Raw genomic sequence first — 18,714 nt, 5'->3', positions numbered from 1 at the left:
CAGGTTCAAGGCCGGCCTTGGCAACTTAGTGAGACCCTGACTCCAAATAAGAAAGAAAAAGGGCTGAAGGTGCAGCTTGCAAGTTGAATGCCCCTGAATTCAGTCCCTAACACCAATGAATAAAAAAAATGATAATTAGCTGGGCGTGGTGGCCCACACTTGTAATCCCAGCATTCAGGAGGCTGAGACTGGAGGATCACGGTTCGCGGACAGCCCTAGCTACTTAGTAAGGCCCTCTGCAACTTAGTGAGACCCTGTTTCGAAATAAAGAATAAAAAAGTAGGGCAGGGGATGTAACTCGGAGGTCAAATGCCCCTGGGTTCCATCCCCAGACCCGCAAAAAAAAAAAAGAAAGAAATTTTTAAAAATGATAATTGTATTTGAGTTTTAAAATGTTTTGGTTTAAGTACTGTTATTTAGCTAAAAATTTAAAAACATTACTAGTATTGGGCAAGATTATCTACTGTGTTTATTTTTGAAGTTTTCCGATGCTGGTAGAAAGGTACATCGATGAACTTAATGAGGGCTCTTTCAGCAACGTGTACTTGTAAATCAAGCCCCTGGTGTGCAGCAGCCATTGACTCTGGCGTTGGTGACATGGGAGCCACACTTCCATGCCTGTCAAGAGAAACACGGAACACATGTCATGTGCTCATCAGATGACCAGCTCTGCTGCCAGGAGGGAAGGCGGGGTGTGGTGTAGAATAGAACCATGGAACTTCAGCCAGAGGACAGGTTGGAGAAAAGACCTAGAAAATTAAGATGGAATGGAGCCAGGGTCATTCTAGGCAAAGAAAGCCAAAAGTGAGGCCTGCAGCAGGCAGAGGCCAAGAGGGAGGGAGAGCGGGATAGGAAGTAAGCATGCAGGTCACCTGGGCCACAGCCCTCCAGAGTAAAGGTCAACTGCTGCTGAAGTTAAAGGAGCCGCAGCCGGGCGTGGTGGCATGCTTGCAATCCCAGCATTTGGGAGTGGGACAGGAGGGTCACAGTTCGCAGCCAGCTTCAGCTACTTAGGCCCTTTGCAACTCAGTGAGACCCTGTATCAAAATAAAGAATAAAATACAAAATAGGGCTGCTGGTGTAGCTCAGAGGTAGAATTCCCCTGGGTTCCATCCCCAGTACTATAAAAAATAAATAAATAAATAAATAAATAAATAAATAAATAAATAAATAAATAGATAGGAGAGAGAGGACAGAAAACTTCCCAGGGAGTGTGCTGCTGGGGGAGCCTGCTGCCCTGTCCCGCAGTCAGGTGGGCAGCCAGCCCACAGACCTCCCACCTTGCCAGCAGGTGGAAGGAAATTGTGAGCGCAGGAATGGACGTCTCTGGTATTTAGCAAACCTGGCCGGCCATTGGAAGTTAGGAATGGCGCTGACCTGTTCCGTCCTGGCGCAGGGAGTTGTGCGGAGGATCCACACAGCCACCGACTCCCAGTTCAGTTTCCTTTCACTTAAAACAGGCGGGTGTTTTCTTTCAGGAAAGTCTACATGGACTACAACGCCACGACTCCCCTGGAGCCCGAAGTCATCGAGGCCGTGACTCAGGCCATGCGGGGAGCCTGGGGGAATCCCAGCAGCTCCTACACAGCAGGTGAGTCCAGAAGACACATGGTTCCTGGGCATCGCAGGATGCCCTGGGCTCCTGGGCATTGCAGCTCGAGATGGAGGCCTGGGGAGTGCCCGTCCACCTGTGGTGGCTTGGTTTGGAATGGATTTTCTGTTAACCACGCGCCTCTAGCTGTAATTCTTGGTAGTTTTTTTTTCCTAAGAAGTCCACATTTGCAAGTTGAGCCTTGTTGGTAACACACTCTTTGACCTTTAATGTTTAATCTTTAACTTACTCTCCTGTAACCCTTTCCCAGATGAAAAAGATACTAAGACTCATTTGGAAGGCCAGTGTCTAGTTAAGTCTTTCCCGTGTCTAGCAAAATCTATCCCTACAAATGTCTCAGAATTTGTCTTTTAAATCAAAGGATCACAGCCAGGCGTGGTGGGCACGCTTGTAATCCCGCGCTTGGGAGGCTGAGACAGGAGGATCACATGGGTTTGAAGCCAGCCTCAGCTACTTAGGCGCTCAGCAACTTAGTGAGACCCTGTTTCCAAATCAAATATATTAAAAAAAAAAACAGGTCTGGGAGTATAGCCCGGAGGTAGAAAGCCTCTGGGTTCCACCCCCAATACCACCAAAAAATAAATAAAATAAATAAATAAATCAAAGGATCATACATAATCTTGGCCTTTTTAAAAAGTGAAATTTACTTTAAATTTGTTGCTTTAAAATTATAAATATTAAGGCCAGGCATGGTGGCGCACGCTTGTAATCCCCGCGCTTGGGAGGCAGAGACAGGAGGATGGCGCAGGTTCGAAGCCAGCTACGCGCGCTGGCTTAGGAGACCCTGTTTCCAAATAAGAATGTAAAAATAGGTCTGGGAGTGTAGCCCGGAGGTAGAAGGGCTTCCAGGAACCCCAGTACCACCAAAAAAAGAAAAAAAATTATAAATATTATTTCCTTCTACATTATTCTTACAGAGCCTTAGGTTGGAGATGTGAGGAAGTAATCGGTATCAAGTCGGTAGTTACGGTAGTTACATGGCAGCATCACACTGTAGTTTTCAGATCTTTCTTAGTTTATTAGGAATAATTGCGGTAAACCGCTTTAGCTGTGTGATGTGATGAGCTAAAATAATTTTTTAAATAGAATATTGCTCAACCCTAGGATTTAGTAATACTTGTGTATGACTTTACAGGCAGGGTTTAGTGTGTTTTTATATCTGTTTACTTATTAAACGTTTCACAACAACATGATAACTCAGAGTTTTTTTTAACTTAGGTCTAGTCTTATTTGTTGGCTAATCTTCTGGACATTGCTTTATTTATTTATTTATTTATTTATTTATTTATTTATTTATTTGTGGTACTGGGGTGGAACCCAGGGGCTTTTCTACCTCCGGGCTATATTCCCAGACCTATTTTATACTTTATTTGGAAACAGGGTCTCACTAAGTTGCTGAGAGCCTCACTCAGTAGCTGAGGCTGGCTTCGAACCTGCGCGATCCTCCTGTCTCAGCCTACCAAGCGCGGGGATCACAAGTGTGCGCTGCCACGCCCGGCTCTGGACATTGCTTTGAGTCTCATCTCTCCTCTGATAAAAATTGAATTTTGTTTATTTATTTATTTATTTATTTATTTATTTATTTATTTATTTATTGTGGTACTGGGGATGGAACCCTTCTACCTCCGGGCTACACTCCCAGACCTATTTCATATTTTTATTTGGAAACAGGGTCTCTTAAGCCAGTGAGGCTGGCTTCAAACCTGTGGAATCCTCCTGTTTCCGCCTCCCAAGTGCGGGGATCGCAAGCGTGCGCCACCACGCCCGGCTTAAAAAATTGAATTTATGTTGTATTAAACTTGAGAATATGTAGAATAGCTGGATGCTGGTAAGAGGAAGCTGGGAGCTCACAGGGAGAGCTATTACTGTTCTTGACCTGAGTAGGGCCCATCAGCAAGGCAGCCTTGGTTCCCACATTAATGGAGACAAATCACAGTCCACTCTTGATACTCAGGTAGATACGCAAAAAGGAGAAAGTCACTCTATCAAAGACGGCTCACGTATTTCCAGGCTATTCTGGTCTGTAATCTTCAAGGGCGACATTGAGGATGGGGCACGCTCGATACCTAGGATGTGTTGGTACTCGTGCTGTCTTCCTCACTCATCATAGAACGAGACTGGGCGACCCCACTGACCCTGAGCTGAGGGCTGCTTATCAACGCAGCGCTGCCCCAGAGAGATGGTGTGGGCTACACAGATGACCTAGAAAGACCGCGGCCACACCTGCTTCGGGCCATGTTTCGGGTTGTAAGACAAGATGTGCAGGACGATTTCATTGTTTCCCTCCCCTAACAAAAAAAAAATGATACAGTTTTGCTCTGAAAAACAGAAAACCCAAAACAACAGGGACTGGTACAGCTTGCGGCCAGGGCCCGTGCGGTGCTCCCTGCTGTCAGGGACTGGCCCTCCTTTCTCATTCTTGTCCATCCTCAGTGTCCACCTTATTGTAAACATGGTACTGCGGATCAAACCCAGGGCCTCCTGCATATTAGACATCAGCGTATACCTTGACTCTTGTGGCCAAGATGGCTGCTTCAGCTCAAAACATGTCAGCATTCCTGCCCCTCACAAGGAGAAAATGAGGAGGAGAAAGGTATCCCTGAGTCCTTCAAGGACACTTCTGGGAGTCACATGTGGCCACTGTGCCTGAAGGTCGGTCCCATGGCCACATACAATTGCAATGTAAGTTGGGAGCCATAGTCTTATGCAAACGAGGGTCTTGCCCCTGGTGGACCGGGCCTGGGTCATGTTGACAGCGGGAGCCCGCACAGATGGGTGCACACCAGACCGGTGGTTGTTGCGCAGGGCGGTGTGGGAGGTTTAGATATTATCTACAGTCGACATTCATAATGTAATGGAAAGCTTACCAAGGCCAGCGCACAGGGAGACATCTGTAAGCCTCTGGTGGCAAATTTTACCAGTGCTACTTGCCAAAACTGGATTCACCTTAGCCTTCCTCCTTGCACCGAAATGGTAACCAGCACACGCCTGAACGCGGCGTGTTCTGGCTTGTGCGGGTCAGCCACCTGCAGAGGCTTCGCCAGGCCACGCTGTAGGCTGTGAAGGATGACTGGGAGGCCGTCCTTAAGTCTGCAGAGTGGGCTGGATTTGGGCACTAGCATGCACTCGTGGGTGAGGACCTGGGAGGTGGGCAGGCAGTGCTGTTGCCAGTCTGGGTTCATAATTGAGGTGCCCACGCAGAGCAGGCTGGTGAGGCGCAGGGCGCTGGCTGGTCCCAGTGGACCCAGCGCTTGTAAATGTGTGTTCTGGGCTTCACTGGCTGCGGTCAGAATTCCCAAGTCACCCCTTCTGATGCTGGGGGAACTTAGGGGCTGGCACACCTGCTGATGGCACTGCACATCCTGGGAGGGCTGGGCAAGGAGCTGGAGAGGCTCCCACTTGGGAAGTAGCCGGGCACGCCTTGCGTGCTCTGGGTGGGGGGGGGGGGCGGGAACGCACTTGCCAGCAGGGCCTGCAGCTGGGGCCGAGTGCAAGGCCAGGCAGCATCTGTCACCAAGCGGCCAGGTCTCCCTGCACATCACCCCTCTGCTTAGCATGAAGGTCTGTGCAGCAGTGTTAAGGGGGGGTATTTGTGTATTTACTTTTATCTTTTTATGATGTTTTACAATGGTTTTTATTTTTATTTTATTATTTTGTGGGTCTGGGGATGGAACCCAGGAGCATTTGACCTCCGAGTTACACACCCTGCTCTATTTCTATTTTTTATTCTTTACTTTGAAACAGGGTCTCACCAAGTTGCAGAGGGCTTCACTAAGTAGCTGAGGCTGTCTGCGAACCGTGATCCTCCGGTCTCAGCCTCCCAAGTGCGGGGATTACAAGCGTGCACCACCACGCCCGGCCCAACGTTTGGTTTTTAGAAGTACCCGTTGAGCCGGGCGTGGTGGTGCACGCTTGTAATCCCCACACTTGGGAGGCGGAGACAGGAAGATCGCGCAGGTTCGAAGCCAGCAAGCTTAAGAGACCCTCTTTCAAAATGAAATATAAAATAGGTCTGGGAGTGTAGCCCATAGCAGCCCAGAAGCCAGAGCTGGGGTAACAGAGCAGGCATCAGAGCCCCATGCCCATGCCCCTAGCGATCTGCCTCCTCCAGCCTCAGCCCGCACCTTTGATGACTGGAGCAGATGTCAGGTTCCTCATACCACCCCCTGCGGCAAGGTGCCCTCGGACCCACTGCCGGCCGAGGCCTCAGGATCCAGTCACCTCCCCTCTGCTGCACTGCTGACCCCCGAGCCTCTCTGGGGGAGACCCCAGATCTAAGCCGGCACCTGCAGTGTGGGGGATGGCGCTGGGCTCTGCGTGGAGCCCCGAGTTGTGTTTTTTGCTTATTTCTGTTGTCTTGCAGCACGACCTTAGGAATCCCACCCTTTCATTCTCCTGTCGGGATGCGTGGGGAGCTGGGCATGGCCAGAGCTTCCCTGCTCCTCTGGCATTGGGAGGAAGGCAGCCGTGCTGGAGGCAGACTCGCAGCACCCCGTAGCCGGGCCTGGCTCTCAGTGAGTTCCTTGTGTCACTGACCTGCTAACGTGTCCTGCCGGCCCTTGGCCAGGTCACGGCTCGGCATGGCGTGCCGCGTGGTCACAGTAGTCCCAGTGTCCCTCCTAGGCTCAGCTCTGTCGCCCCGTGTGTGTGTGTGTGTGTGCGCGTGCGCGTGTGAGCGCGTGGGGTCCTTCTGGCACCGTGCGGCCAGCCGAGGGCAGCAGTGCTGATGCCCTCCCTTTTGTCCTGCAGGCAGGAAGGCCAAGGACGTCATCAGTGCAGCTCGGGACGCCCTGGCGAGGGTGGTCGGCGGGGAGCCCCAGGACATCATCTTCACTTCAGGGGGCACGGAGGTGAGGTTCTAGCCACCTGCTTGCTTTAACTATAAGTTGCAATAAAATATAGAAAGTGGCTTGCTCTCCTAATTTTTTTTTAAGTGCCACTGGAGATAGAACCCAGGGGCATTCTACCTGTGAGCTACGCGTCCAGCCCTATTTTTTATTCTTTCTTTTGTTTCTTCTTAAGTTGTGGAGGGTCTCACTAAGTAGCTGAGATGGACCACGAACCTGCAATCTTCCTGTTGCAGCCTCCCAAGCACTGGAATTACAAGCATGCGCCACCACACCTGGCTTTTTTTTTTTTTTAAGGAAAATTAAAGTCCGGTGTGGTGGTGCATGCCTGTAATAAAAATAAAATAGGGCTAGAGGTATAGCTCAGAGGAAGAATTCCGCTTAGTTTAATCCCCAGTGTTACTGAAAAAAATAAGTAAAATAAAGGCTTTTAGGTGATAATCTAGTGTCTTTGTAATGTGTGTGATTGACTTATTTCTCCAATGAAATACAGAAAGTATTAACCTAAAAGGGAATCGATGATGCATTCTGTCACAGAAACAATATAGCTTAGTCTCGTCAGAGAGCACTGTGAACACACTGTCAGCAGCGGGGAAGGGCGAGCAGCCAGCGCTGCGTATGCAGCGCCCGAGCCAGCCTGAGGGACCAGGGTGGCCGGCGTCCTGGCCAGCGGTGACAGTATGGACTGCGGACACAGCCGGCAGGAGCTGGGGAATGTGTGGGCATTATTTAGTGAAAGTGAAGTCCCGCCCACCCTATCAGCCAGAGGCTGCTTTTTGACTTTTGATTTTTTTTTTTAAAACAGGGTCTCAAGTAGCTGAGGCTGTCCTTGAACTGTGATCCTCCAGTCTCAGTCCCCTGAATGCTGGGATTACAAGCCCAGCTAGGCTTTTTTTTTTTAATGTTAGATTGAAGAAAAAGTAACAAATGAGGGAGAACGTTACTCTAACTCTTCCCTTAGGACAAATTATAGAAACGCTGCTTCTGTTTTATCTCTGCAGTCAAATAACTTGGTGATCCATTCTGCCGTGAAACATTTCTACAAAAGCCAGACCTCGAATGGCCTCGCGGTGGAGCAGCAGGGTGCGGAGGGGGCCCGCCCCCACCTGGTCACCTGCACCGTGGAGCACGACTCCATCCGCCTGCCCCTGGAGCGCCTGGCGGAGGAGCGCGTGGCAGGTGGGCCCGGGCGGAGGCCCGCACAGCCGCAGCGGACTCCTTCTGATGCCTCAATGACCTCCCCTGTGTGTGGCCCGCGTGTGGTTGTCCTTCAGCAGTTGAACATTCAGGTTGCTTCATAGTTTGGGCCTTTTCTTTCTTTCTCTCAAGGTACTGAGGCTGGAACCCAGGGGCGTTCTACCTCTGAGCCACATCCCCAGCCTTATTTTTTATTCTTTATTTGGGAACAGGGTCTCACTGAGTTTCAGAGGGCCTCGCTAAGCAGCTGAGGCTGTTTTTTTTTTTTTTTTTTTTTTTTTTTTTTTGCAGTACTGGGATGGAACCTAGAGGCTTTCTATCCCCAGGCTGCACCCTCAGCCCTATTTTATATTTTATTTTGGAGACTGGGTCTCACTAAGTTGCCGAGAGCCTCCTCACTCAGTAGCTGAGGCTGGCTTGGAACCTACGCGATCCTCTATCTCAGCCTCCAAGCGCGGGGATTACAGGCATGCCCACCACGCCCGGCTGGCAGCCGTCTTCTGTGGAGATGTGAGTTACTTGTGTCATATCTAGGAAGGCTTTGTCCTACCTAAGGTTGTGAAGAAACTTTCTTCTCTGAGGTTTTTTTGTCTGTTTGTTTTAGCTCTTAGGACTGTCTCGGACATTCTGAGTTGTGTTTAGTGTGAGGGAGGAGTCCAGATTCATTCTTTGGTGTGGACAGCTAGCACATTTGTTGGCAGACTCTTCTTCCTCCATGAATAATCTTGATGTCATGTCAAAAAGCACTTACCAAGCATGTGCAGATAGACGCTCAGCTCTGGTCCAGTCATCTACATTTCTATTCTTACATTGGAGCCAAGCCATTTTGATTACTATGGCTTTGTCGTAAGTTTTGAAATCAGAAAGTGATTTTTTTTTCCTGTACTGAGGATTGAACTCAGGAGCATTTTACCTCTGAGCTACGGGTCTCGCTAAGTTGCAGAGGGCCTCACTAAATAGCTGAGACTGGCGTTGAACATGCAGGATCCTCTTGTCTCAGCCTCCCAAGTGCACGGATTACAAGCGTCCGCTACCACGCCCGGCTCCTATTTTATTTATTTGGAAACAGTGTCTCGCTAAGCTATGGAGGGCCTTGCTAAGTTGCTGGGACTGCCCTGGGACTGGCCTGTCTCGGCCTCCCAAGAGGAGGGGTTGCTGGTGTGGCCGCTCTGACTGACTTGAGCGGCACATTTCTGATGAGGAACTAGCCGGTAATTGTATTCGGGCTCACTTGTGGCGATGCTGAAAGTCTTGTTGCTTTCAGAGTATTCTCTTTGTCTTTCACCATTCTTGCTATGGTGCGTCTAGAACAAGACGCGCTTGTGTTTGCTTACCGGGGTCCGCGCGCTTCGTGGGCATGTGGATTACAATGTCCTATCGGGCCTGGGAGCCTCCAGCTGTATTTCTTCAGTCCCTTCGCTCTGCCGGCCCTCCCTCCAGTGCGCATTTGGGGCGCTTCCTGTGCCGCACGTTTCTCTCTGGCTCCCTTTACCTTTGCTTTCTCTTTTCTCTCTGCTGTCTGGATTGCTGGTCTCTAGCAGTCTGTCTTCCAGGTCCTGTTTATTTCCTCTACCAGTTACCATCCCGTGGGCCCGGCCTGGGCGCCCCCCAGGCTAGCCCTTGCACCTTCCGGCCCATTGCACAGCGCTGGTGCCCTCATGGTGCCCGCTCTCTGGTGCGGCGGTGTCCGCACGCTTCCTCTGCGTCTGGACGCGGTCACAGGTGGCTGCTTCTCCCCGGCCTCTGCCTCCCCGCCGCGCGTCTCTGCGCCCACAGAGGCAGTCAGAGCAGGCTGGGGGGCTGGTTCCGCTGGTCCCGCTGGCGCTGGCCTTCGTGTCACCGGCTCGTCTTGTTCGTGGCTGGGCTGAGCTCCCTGGCGAGGTCTGCTTCCCCAGCATTGGGAGGTTGTGATGCTGCTGCTGGGCCAGCCCTGGGCCTGGGCCCGCCCATCCCGGCTTCCCTGTGAGGCAGCCTGCCTGCAGGGATGGCGTCCGGCCACCCGCGAGGCTTCACAGCTGCGGGCCGATGGCTAGGTTGCTTTCGAGGGCGCCATGAGGCATAACTTGTTCCAGGATCTAATCCAGTTAAGCGTGGGCCTCTTTGCAGTCTTTTGTCTTGGTTTTTGAATGGTCTTTGACATTTTTCTGACGCTGAGGGTCTGGCCCTGACTCTCTCCCTGGGCCTGTCTGACAGTTCAGTGGCCTGAGGTTTAACCTGTTCCTGCAGTTTGTTTTCTTTCTTTTTTTCCCTTTTTCCCCCCAAGGACACTCTATCTCTGAACTATACCCATAGCCCTGATTTATGTTTTATTTTGAAACAGGGTCCCAGTAAGTAGCTGAGGCTGGCCGCGAACCTGTGACCCTCCTGTTTCAGCCTCCCAAGTATGAGGATTGGAGGCATGTGCCACCTCGTGTAGCTGTCCTCACAGCTTCGTGTCACCCAAGTCTCTGTTGCTAGGCCGGGCGTGGGGGCCCACACTTGTCATCCCAGTACTTGGGAGGCTGTGGGGGCCCACACTTGTCATCCCAGTACTTGGGAGGCTGAGACAGGAGGATGCTGGTTCGCTGCCAGCCTCAGCTACTTAGTGAGGCCCTCTGCAACTCAGTGAGACCCTGTTTCAAAAAAGAATAAAAAACTAGGGCTGAGATGTAGCTCAGAGGTAGATGCCCCTGGGCTCCATCCCCAGTACTGCAAATCTCTGTTGCTTTGAGAGCACCTTTAGGCTCGAGCAGACCGTGATTCGCATTCCTTTTTTATAATTTCTGAACTTTGATAATATACGACCTTTTTAACTGTGGAAAGTACGTAACTGTGAATTTCCTTGCATAGCTAACCCGGGTATGTGTGTTCTGCCCTCAGCGGTCACCTTTGTCCCGGTGTCCAAGGTGAGCGGGCGGGCAGAGGCTGAGGACGTACTTGCCGCAGTCCGCCCGGCCACGTGCCTCGTGACCATCATGCTGGCCAACAACGAGACCGGCGTCATCATGGTGAGCCGACCTCCTCCTGTAAGAAAATCCCTAGCCAGGCGTGGTGGCGCACGCTGGAACCCCGGCACTTGGCAGGCTGAGAAGGAGGACCCAGGTTCATGTCCAGCCTCAGTTACTTAGTGAGACCTGTTTCAAAATAAAGAAAAAGCCAGGCCTGGTGGTACATGCTTGTAATCCCAGCATTTGGGAGCTGAGACAGGAGGATCGTGCTTTGGGGACAACCTCAGCTACTACTCAGTGAGGCCCTTTGCAACTCAATGAGACCTTGTTTCAAAATAAAGAATAAAAAATAGGGCTGGGGGTATAGCTCTAAGGTAGAATGCCCCTGGGTTCAATCCCCAGTGCTGAAAAAAAAAAGAAAGAAAGAGAGAGAGAGAGAGAGAGAGAGAGAGAGAGAGAGAGAGAGAGAGAGAGAGAAAGAAAGAAAGAAAGAAAGAAAATTCCTCTGGGAATTTGGGGCTGGTGATATTTCAGTGTTTCTCAGCCCTTTTTTGAGGGGAGGGGCTGTGACATCCTATGACCAAGCTGTACCCTCAGCCCTATTTTATTTATTTATTTGACAGCAGAGTCTTAGCTGGGCATGATGGTTCGTGCTTGTAATCCCAATACTTGGGAGACTGAGATAGGCAGATTGCAGGTTCACAGACAGCCTCAGCTACTTAGTGAGATCCTCTTTCGAAATAAAGAATAAAAAATAGGGCTGAGAGTGTAGCTCAGCGGTAGAATGTCTTGGGTTCAATCCCCAGTACTGCAAAAAATAAAACAGGGCCTCACTAAGGTGCTGAGGCTCTCGTTTCAAACCTGTGCTCCTCCTGTCTCAGCTTCCTGAGTGCTGGGATTACAGGTGCGTCCCACTGTACCAGCTCATTCTTTATTCTTTAAGCAACCATTCTTTATGTTTCAGTTTTGCAACTTTTTGCCTGTCATCATTAACTCACTTTCAAATTCAGTGTTAATCAAATCAAAGTAACATACTCACGCTGGGCTGGGCGTGGTGGTGCACGCTTGTAATCCTAGCATTCAGGAGGCTGAGACTGGAGGATTGCAGTTCGGACAGCCTCAGCTACTTAGCAAGGCCCTTTGCAACTCAGTGAGACTCTGTTTCAAAAATAAAAAGACTAAAGCTGGGCATGGTGGTACACACTTGTAACCCCAGCATGAGCTTACAACCTCATGCTTTCTGAGGCCCTCTGCAACTTAGTGAGACCCTGTTTCAAAATAAAGAATAAAATATAGGGCTGGGTGTATATCTTGAAGGTAGAATGTCCCTGGGTTGCATCCCCAGTACCGCAAAAAATAAATAAAATAAAATAAAAAGACTAAATAAGAGGGCTGGGGTGTAGCTTGGAGGTAGAATGCCCCTGCGTTTTATCCCCAGGACCGCAAAAAAAAAAAAAGTGACGCACTCAGCTCTCTGTCGTCTCACTTCAGCCTGTTCCTGAAATCAGCCAGTGCATTAAAGCCCTGAACCAGACGCGGGCGGCGGCGGGCCTGCCTCGGGTCCTCCTGCACACGGACGCCGCTCAGGCCTTGGGGAAGAGGCGCGTGGACGTGGAGGAGCTGGGCGTGGACTTCCTCACGCTCGTGGGGCACAAGGTATGGCAGCCCAGGAGCCTTACTCATTGTAAAGGCACCACACAGAGCCGCATGGCTTATTGGTTTGTTGATCCACTGAGCCCCGAATGCCCCGGACCCGGGCTGCAAGGACCCGGGCTGCGGAGCCAGGCAATTCACAGCTCGTGACCCGCCCGGAAGCTCTGGCACGTGGCGTGGCAGGAGCAATCGGTGCCCGGGCCTTGCGAGCAGGGCAGGCGCCGAGGACTGGGGAGGCCCCGGGGCCGGCGGGTGGCTGCTAGTGAGTGTTCTCTGCGGGGGAGAAGGAGCAGGACCCTCCTCAGCCCAGGCGTGGGCGCGGAGGACATGCCACCAGGTATCGTTGCTTCCCCGGCTTGGCCAGACTGGCTCCTCTGCACAGAGGTTCCGTTGCAGCAACTCTGGGCTCCGGGGAGCCCGGGGAAGAGCTCAGCGTGGAGACACTGGCTGCTTTCCCTTATCTGTCCAGCACTCACGAGAGCCTGGAATCCGTCTGTGCCCTGTTGGGAAGCACGGTCTTCAGCTAATCTCCAAAAGTGTACGTGGTGGCTGGACACTGGCACCGCGAAGTTCTGCATCACACACTTGGAAACGTGGATTCGTGCCTTGCTGTCTATTCCAGCCCCTCCTGTCACTATTCCTTGGGGAGGGTGTGGGCAAGCTCCGCCCACCACGCTGCCCGCCCCAGAGGCTTTGGTGACTCCCGGGAGTCAGAGCGGGCAGCACAGCCAAGGGTCCCGAGGCAGCACCGGGCCGCATGGGCAGCTGCCTCCGCACCCGGCACACAGCGGGCCTCGGACGGGCTCCCCGAGTAAACACGGGCTTTCCTTCCAGTTCTATGGCCCCAGGATTGGTGCGCTTTACGTACGCGGGCTCGGTAAACTCACCCCCCTGTACCCCATGCTGTTTGGAGGTGGACAAGAGCGGAATTTCAGGCCAGGGTAAGGCAGAGCTAACAGTCTCCATCCAACCTACTGGCCATTCTGTCCGTAGAGCAGTGCCCCCCCTCACAGTACTGATGGTTTCTGCACTCATGAATCACACATCTGCAGCCTCTCGGGGATGAGTCAGAGCAGATGAAGGAAATCTCTGCCCTCACTGCGCCAGAGCACCCAGTGCCCCCGCTGCTCTGGCTGCCCCTGAAGGCAGGGCGGAGCCTGGGTGGCTGCGGTGGCCACAGGTGCCTGGTGCCCTTTCTCATGTGCCCGTGCCCCATTGTGTACAGTAGTGTTTTAACCAGGAAGGTGGTCGGTCTCAGCGTCACTTTGTCAGAAACTTTATAAAAAGAGGAAGAAACAAGAAAAACATGGTTTTAAGATCCCTGGGTTTTCTTTTTGCCTCTGTCCCACACTTAATGGTGAAGAATCCAGCAGTCTAGAAATAGCAGTGTGGGGGGGTGCCACATCTAAAGCCTGCAAGGCCAGGCGGGACCCCGGCGCCTGCCCCACGGGCCACAAGGCGCCCCTCCGCCCGCAGGTGTGTCAGAGAAGGCCAGGCAGGCAGCCAGGGCCTCAGCCCTGCCAACCAGGGGAGCACACCCGGAAGTCACACGGTGTGGGACGGCACGCACAGCAACGAGGCGGCAGGCCCTGGGCTTCCATGCACACCTCCCCGGAGGGAAACAGGAAGGCCAGGTGAAATCCACACGTTTCCATAACACAAAACTGTTCAGATTTCAGCTGAAAATTCTTCATCATACCAAGAGCTAAAACAGTCTCAAATGAAAAAGAAATCAATGCGGACAGATGACAAGAATGTTAGAATTGCCTGATGGATATTTTAGAGCAAACGCAGTAAAAATGCCTCAGTGAGAAATTGTGGGCACACTTGAAACAAATGAATAGAATAAGAGAGAAAGACATGTACAGAAGGACCACCTGGGAGGGTAGAGCCCAGAACTACAGTGACAAGTAAGACCACAGTGGAGGCGGGCCGGTGGGCACGCTGTGATCCTCGCGCCTGGGAGGCGAGACCGGAGGATCGCGCAGGCTCGAAGCCAGCCGCGCGGGCTTAAGAGACCCTGTTTCCAAATTTTAAAAAAAGTATAAAATAGGTCTGGGAGTGTAGCCCGGAGGTAGAAGGGTTTCCAGGAACCCCAGTGCCACCAAAAAAACCCAAAGTGGATGGATTCAAAGCAGAGAAGGAGAGAGTCCGTTAACTGAAAGAACAGTAGAAATCCAAACAGAGGAAACAGGAAGAAAAACTGATAAAGCATTCCATCGAATCCTGAGGGAAGGAGGAAGGCCAGAAAAGTAGAGCAAAGCTAGAAAAGTCACTTGAGAGCTGGGTGTGGTGGCGCACGCCTGGAATCCCAGTACTCAGGAGACTGAGACAGGAGGATCACAGGTTCAAGGCCAGCTTCACAACTTAAGGAGACTCAGGAACCTAATGAGACCCCCACCATGCCCTTGAGCGCACATGTGTGCACGCATGCCCTTGAGCGCACATGTGTGCACGCATGCCCTTGAGCGCACATGTGTGCGCACACACCCCTTTCTCCTGCTGCTGCCCACGCTCTCCAGCCTCCATCCCGTGTTGCTCGTGACCAAGGCACCGTGTAGAGAACGAGTTCCCCAAACTCCTCCCTGGTCTGGCATGGAGACCAGAGGGCGTGCGCGGGGCCCACTGGGGCCTTTGCTCTGGAGGGAAGAGGGTCCAGGTACGAATTGTCCTTGCGGACACCCAGTGTGTGGCCCGAGGAGAAACTCCGCATGGAGGGTGGTGGGTCTGCACTGCAGCGATCGCAGGAGGCTCGTGTTTAGGAAAGATGCTGTGATTCTGTTGTTACTTAAGCACGATGACTTTCATGGAGACAGGGTTTCTTCTCAGGACATTTGTTTACCCCGTGTAACCCCTTGTCTCCTGTAGGACAGAGAACACCCCAATGATTGCAGGCCTTGGAAAGGTAAGCCCAGCACCCCGGCCCGAGGTACTAACGGATGCACGTTGACGGGCCTGTGGGGCCTGTCCTTGGATCCTCTGCCTCGCTCGCCCCCTCCCCAGGGGGTACTGGCTGTCCCGGCCCCCACGTCCTCCCTCTTTGCCCTCTCTGGGTTGCACATTGTTGGGGATGGGGCCTTCGCCTGTATCACTGTGATGAGGGTACCATGGAGGAAGAGCCTCCCCGACCGTGTCGCATTTCTGCCCCAGGCCGCTGAGCTGGTGACCCAGAACTGCGAGGCGTACGAGGCCCACATGAGAGACGTCCGCGACTACCTGGAGGAGCGGCTGGAGGTGAGGGGGCTGGCCCTCCGTCCTCTGCCCTGGGGCAGTGTGCGAAGGGAGGAGCTGGACACGGCCCTGGCGGAGGTGGGGACAGGGGAGCGCCCGGACGGTAGCAAGGCCAGAGGAGAGAAGTGGAAATGCAGGGGTTGGACTCAGAGCCCAAGAGGGACCCTGACCAGGAACGTCGTCTTTTTCATAGATACATGAAAATTAGGCACCAGGCTCTGGCTTAAGAAACCCTGTTTCCAGCCGGGCGTGGTGGCGCACACTTGTAATCCCTGCGCTTGGGAGGCTGAGACAGGAGGATCACGCAGGTTCAAAGCCAGCCTCAGCTACTTAGGCTCTCAGCAACTTAGTGAGACCCTGTTTCCAAATAAAATATAAAATAGGTCTGGGAGTATAGCCCGGAGGTAGAAAGCCTCTGGGTTCCACCCCTAGTACCAAAAAAAAAAAAAAAAAAGAAACCAAATTTTAAAAAATATATAAAATAGGTCTGGGAGTGTAGCCCGGAGGTAGAAGGGCAGAAGGGCTTCCAGGAACCCCAGTACCACAAAAAAAAAAGAAGAAGAAGAAAAGAAAAATAGATACTTAATAGTTGTAGAAGGTAGAAGGTCCTTATAATGTTTCCTTTTTTTTTTTTTTTTTTTTTTTTGGCGGTGCGGGGATTGGGCCCAGGGCTTGCTGGGCACTCTGCCACTGAGCCCACCTTAACTCTTCTAGGTAGATGCTTACGATAAGATAAATATTTATGTGTTGGGGTTTTCTTTCCCAGAAAAGCCTGAAGTTCAAGCAGCTGCTAGGATGGTGGGGGCTTTGAAGCTGTCATCAAATGTTTCCCTTTTTTTCAGGCTGAATTTGGCAAGAGACTCCATTTGAACAGCCGGTTTCCCGGGACTGAGCGCCTTCCCAACACCTGTAACTTTTCCATCCGAGGACACCACCTTCGAGGTGACTGGCCTTGCGCTGGTCTCTGCTGCGCGCTGCTCCCAGGGCCTGGAGTTGGGTCCTGACCAGCGCCCCGCTGCCGGCCCCCACCTGGGCCGGGCAGGCCGGTCCGCGTCTGCTGTGGCTCTGGCCCTGGCCGCGCCTCTGTTGAGCTTGCCCAGCCTACAAACCCTTCTCTCTCATCCCTAGCTCTCAGAAAGGAGCCAACTCACTGTGTAGACTAGCTTGTCTGCTCTCATTAACGATTTTACAGTGTTTTGAGAGGGAGGAAAGACAGAGGCAGTGAGTTTGCGACATCCCCGGCCCGAGGGGAGCCGGGGTCCCTGCTCTCCTAGGCATGGAGAGATTGCCCCCACTTCCCGAGAGCCCGGTCCAGAGCCCGCCCGCCCGGCCTCGCTGCAGGGCTTACGGCGGCCCAGCGAGCTCCCATCAGCAGCTGGGACTTCACAGGAGAGGGAGTTGATAGCTTGGTGTGCTGCTGTGTGCCTGGGGAGGTTGAGACAGGAGGATTACAAATTCAAGGCTAGCCTCCTCAACCTAGACCCTGTTTCTACCTAAAACATTTTTTAAAGGGCTGGGGTATAACTTGGAGGTAGAATTCCCCGGGGTTCAATCCCTAATATCACCAGGGGTGTGGTGGCATCGGGTCCCTCAGAGGTGCCTGGCTGTCCTGTGGGGTGGTGGCGTACCTGAGCACCAGCTGTGGCATCTGGCTGAGCACCGTGGCTGGCGTGCTCTCCTTGGTGAGGTCCTCCTGGCACAGCCGGGGTCCTGCAATCACCCTGTAGTCACAGGGCAGCGGCAGCCGCACACTCTGCATAACCCACAGCAAAGCCAGCAGCCGGCCGGCCAGTGCCGTCCTCTGCAGAGGCCTGGCAGGTGGCGAGGCAGCCACGCCCAGGTCTCAGGCGCGTGCCCCCTGTCTCTACAGGTGCTGCGATGCTCGCACAGTGCCGGACGCTGCTGGCCAGTGTGGGGGCCGCCTGCCACTCGGACCAGGGGGACCGGTGAGTGCCCTTGGCCGTGCCCAGGGCTCAGGTGGAGGGAGGCGGTGGGGACTGAGGGCACCGGCGCTGGGACAGCAGACCCGCCACGGGAGAGGCCCCGCTCACTCCTGGCCCGCCATGGCGGGCTGGGGCTCTGGGGACACGGGTGGCCCTGGGTCCAGGGCTGGGGGACATGAGCGGGGCTGAGGGCCTGTTCTAGAGAGCAGCCCGGCCTGGCGGGGGGAGAGGCCCCAGGGGAGTACCTCACAGCGGGGGCTACAGTGGGGACCTGGGTGTGCGAGGGGGACCTGCAAGGCCCTTTCTCAGCTGAGGACGTTGAGGTGGAGCTGGGGAGGGCAGCAGCAGAGCTCGGGGCCAGTGGGTCCTGCAAGGGCAGAGGGGAAGGGAGGTGACCTCAACACTTGGCAGAATGCGGGGTCAGCCCTGTGGCTTCGGTCTCTTCCGGGCACAGGAGTGGGCTCCCAGCCCAGGGAAGCGGCCGCTGTGGGGGCCAGAGGCCAGGCCGTGAGCAGGTGTGAGCACCCAGGGCTCCGTGTGTGGGACGCACATTTGGGCACTGCTGGCGTTGCTGGAGCTCCCGGGAGCAGCTGGGGGTAGGCCTTGGTGGGCTGCAGCTCACGTGCTCGGCCTTCCCTCCGTGTGCAGGGCCTGAGGGTCAGGCTCTCAGCGTTAACTGTCAGAAGAGCGCCTCCACACCCTCGGACGGCTCAGGACACGACAGCCTGGCTCCGCACCAGGCAGTCCTCCCAGGGCAGGGGCAGTGTGCCCAGGGCCGGGCATGACAGGGCCTGGTGCGGGGAGAAGAGAGGCCATTGAGGGAGGGCTTAGCTGTGGGGGTTGGAGGTGTGTTTGGTCTGAGGGGTCCCAGCAGGAAGATGCCGAGAGGGCAGGTGGTGGGGACACAGCCAGGCCAGGCAGGTGGGCTCGGCGTGGACAAGGCCCCGCTTGGAGCACAGAGCAGAGCCTTTCCCTGGTAATGGCTGACTGCTGTCCTCCCCAGGCCGTCCCCAGTGCTGCTGAGCTGTGGCATCCCCTTCGATGTGGCCAGGAACGCCCTCCGGCTCAGCGTGGGCCGCGGCACCACCAGGGCCGAGGTGGACCTCATCGTGCAGGACCTGAAGCAGGCCGTGGCCCAGCTGGAGGGCCAGGCCTAGTCCCGGGGCCCCGGGTGGCCAGGACGAGCCGGCCGCTCTGTCATAGGAAGCCTTCGCTCTGGCCGGGCGTCTGGGCATCGGGCTTTCCATGCGCACTTCTTCCCCTGAACATGGATCTGCCAGGCGCCCAGGCCAGGACACCAGAAC

The 18,714-nt window shown here is 53.8% G+C and overlaps 1 protein-coding gene across 1 annotated transcript; it reads left to right on the top strand.

Moving 5' to 3' along the window:
• Window positions 1-712: 712 nt before the first annotated feature.
• On the top strand, window positions 713-18,567 carry SCLY (selenocysteine lyase; the record flags this gene model as incomplete). The annotated part of the gene is made up of 13 exons (XM_080688757.1): window positions 713-735; window positions 1,249-1,329; window positions 1,479-1,591; window positions 6,362-6,462; window positions 7,461-7,638; window positions 10,516-10,643; window positions 12,075-12,239; window positions 13,071-13,177; window positions 15,105-15,141; window positions 15,387-15,470; window positions 16,310-16,409; window positions 17,338-17,413; window positions 18,414-18,567. 13 exons carry the CDS (start codon window positions 713-715, stop codon window positions 18,565-18,567), a joined length of 1,347 nt encoding a protein of 448 aa, XP_080544883.1.
• Between the last annotated feature and the right edge of the window lie 147 nt (window positions 18,568-18,714).

The sequence above is a fragment of the Muscardinus avellanarius genome, assembly GCF_963383645.1.
Source record: "Muscardinus avellanarius genome assembly, chromosome: 2".
In the NCBI taxonomy this organism is placed as follows: Eukaryota; Metazoa; Chordata; class Mammalia; order Rodentia; family Gliridae; genus Muscardinus; species Muscardinus avellanarius.
Note: the sequence above shows the minus strand (reverse complement) of the source record. Positions and strands in the feature narration are given on the sequence as shown.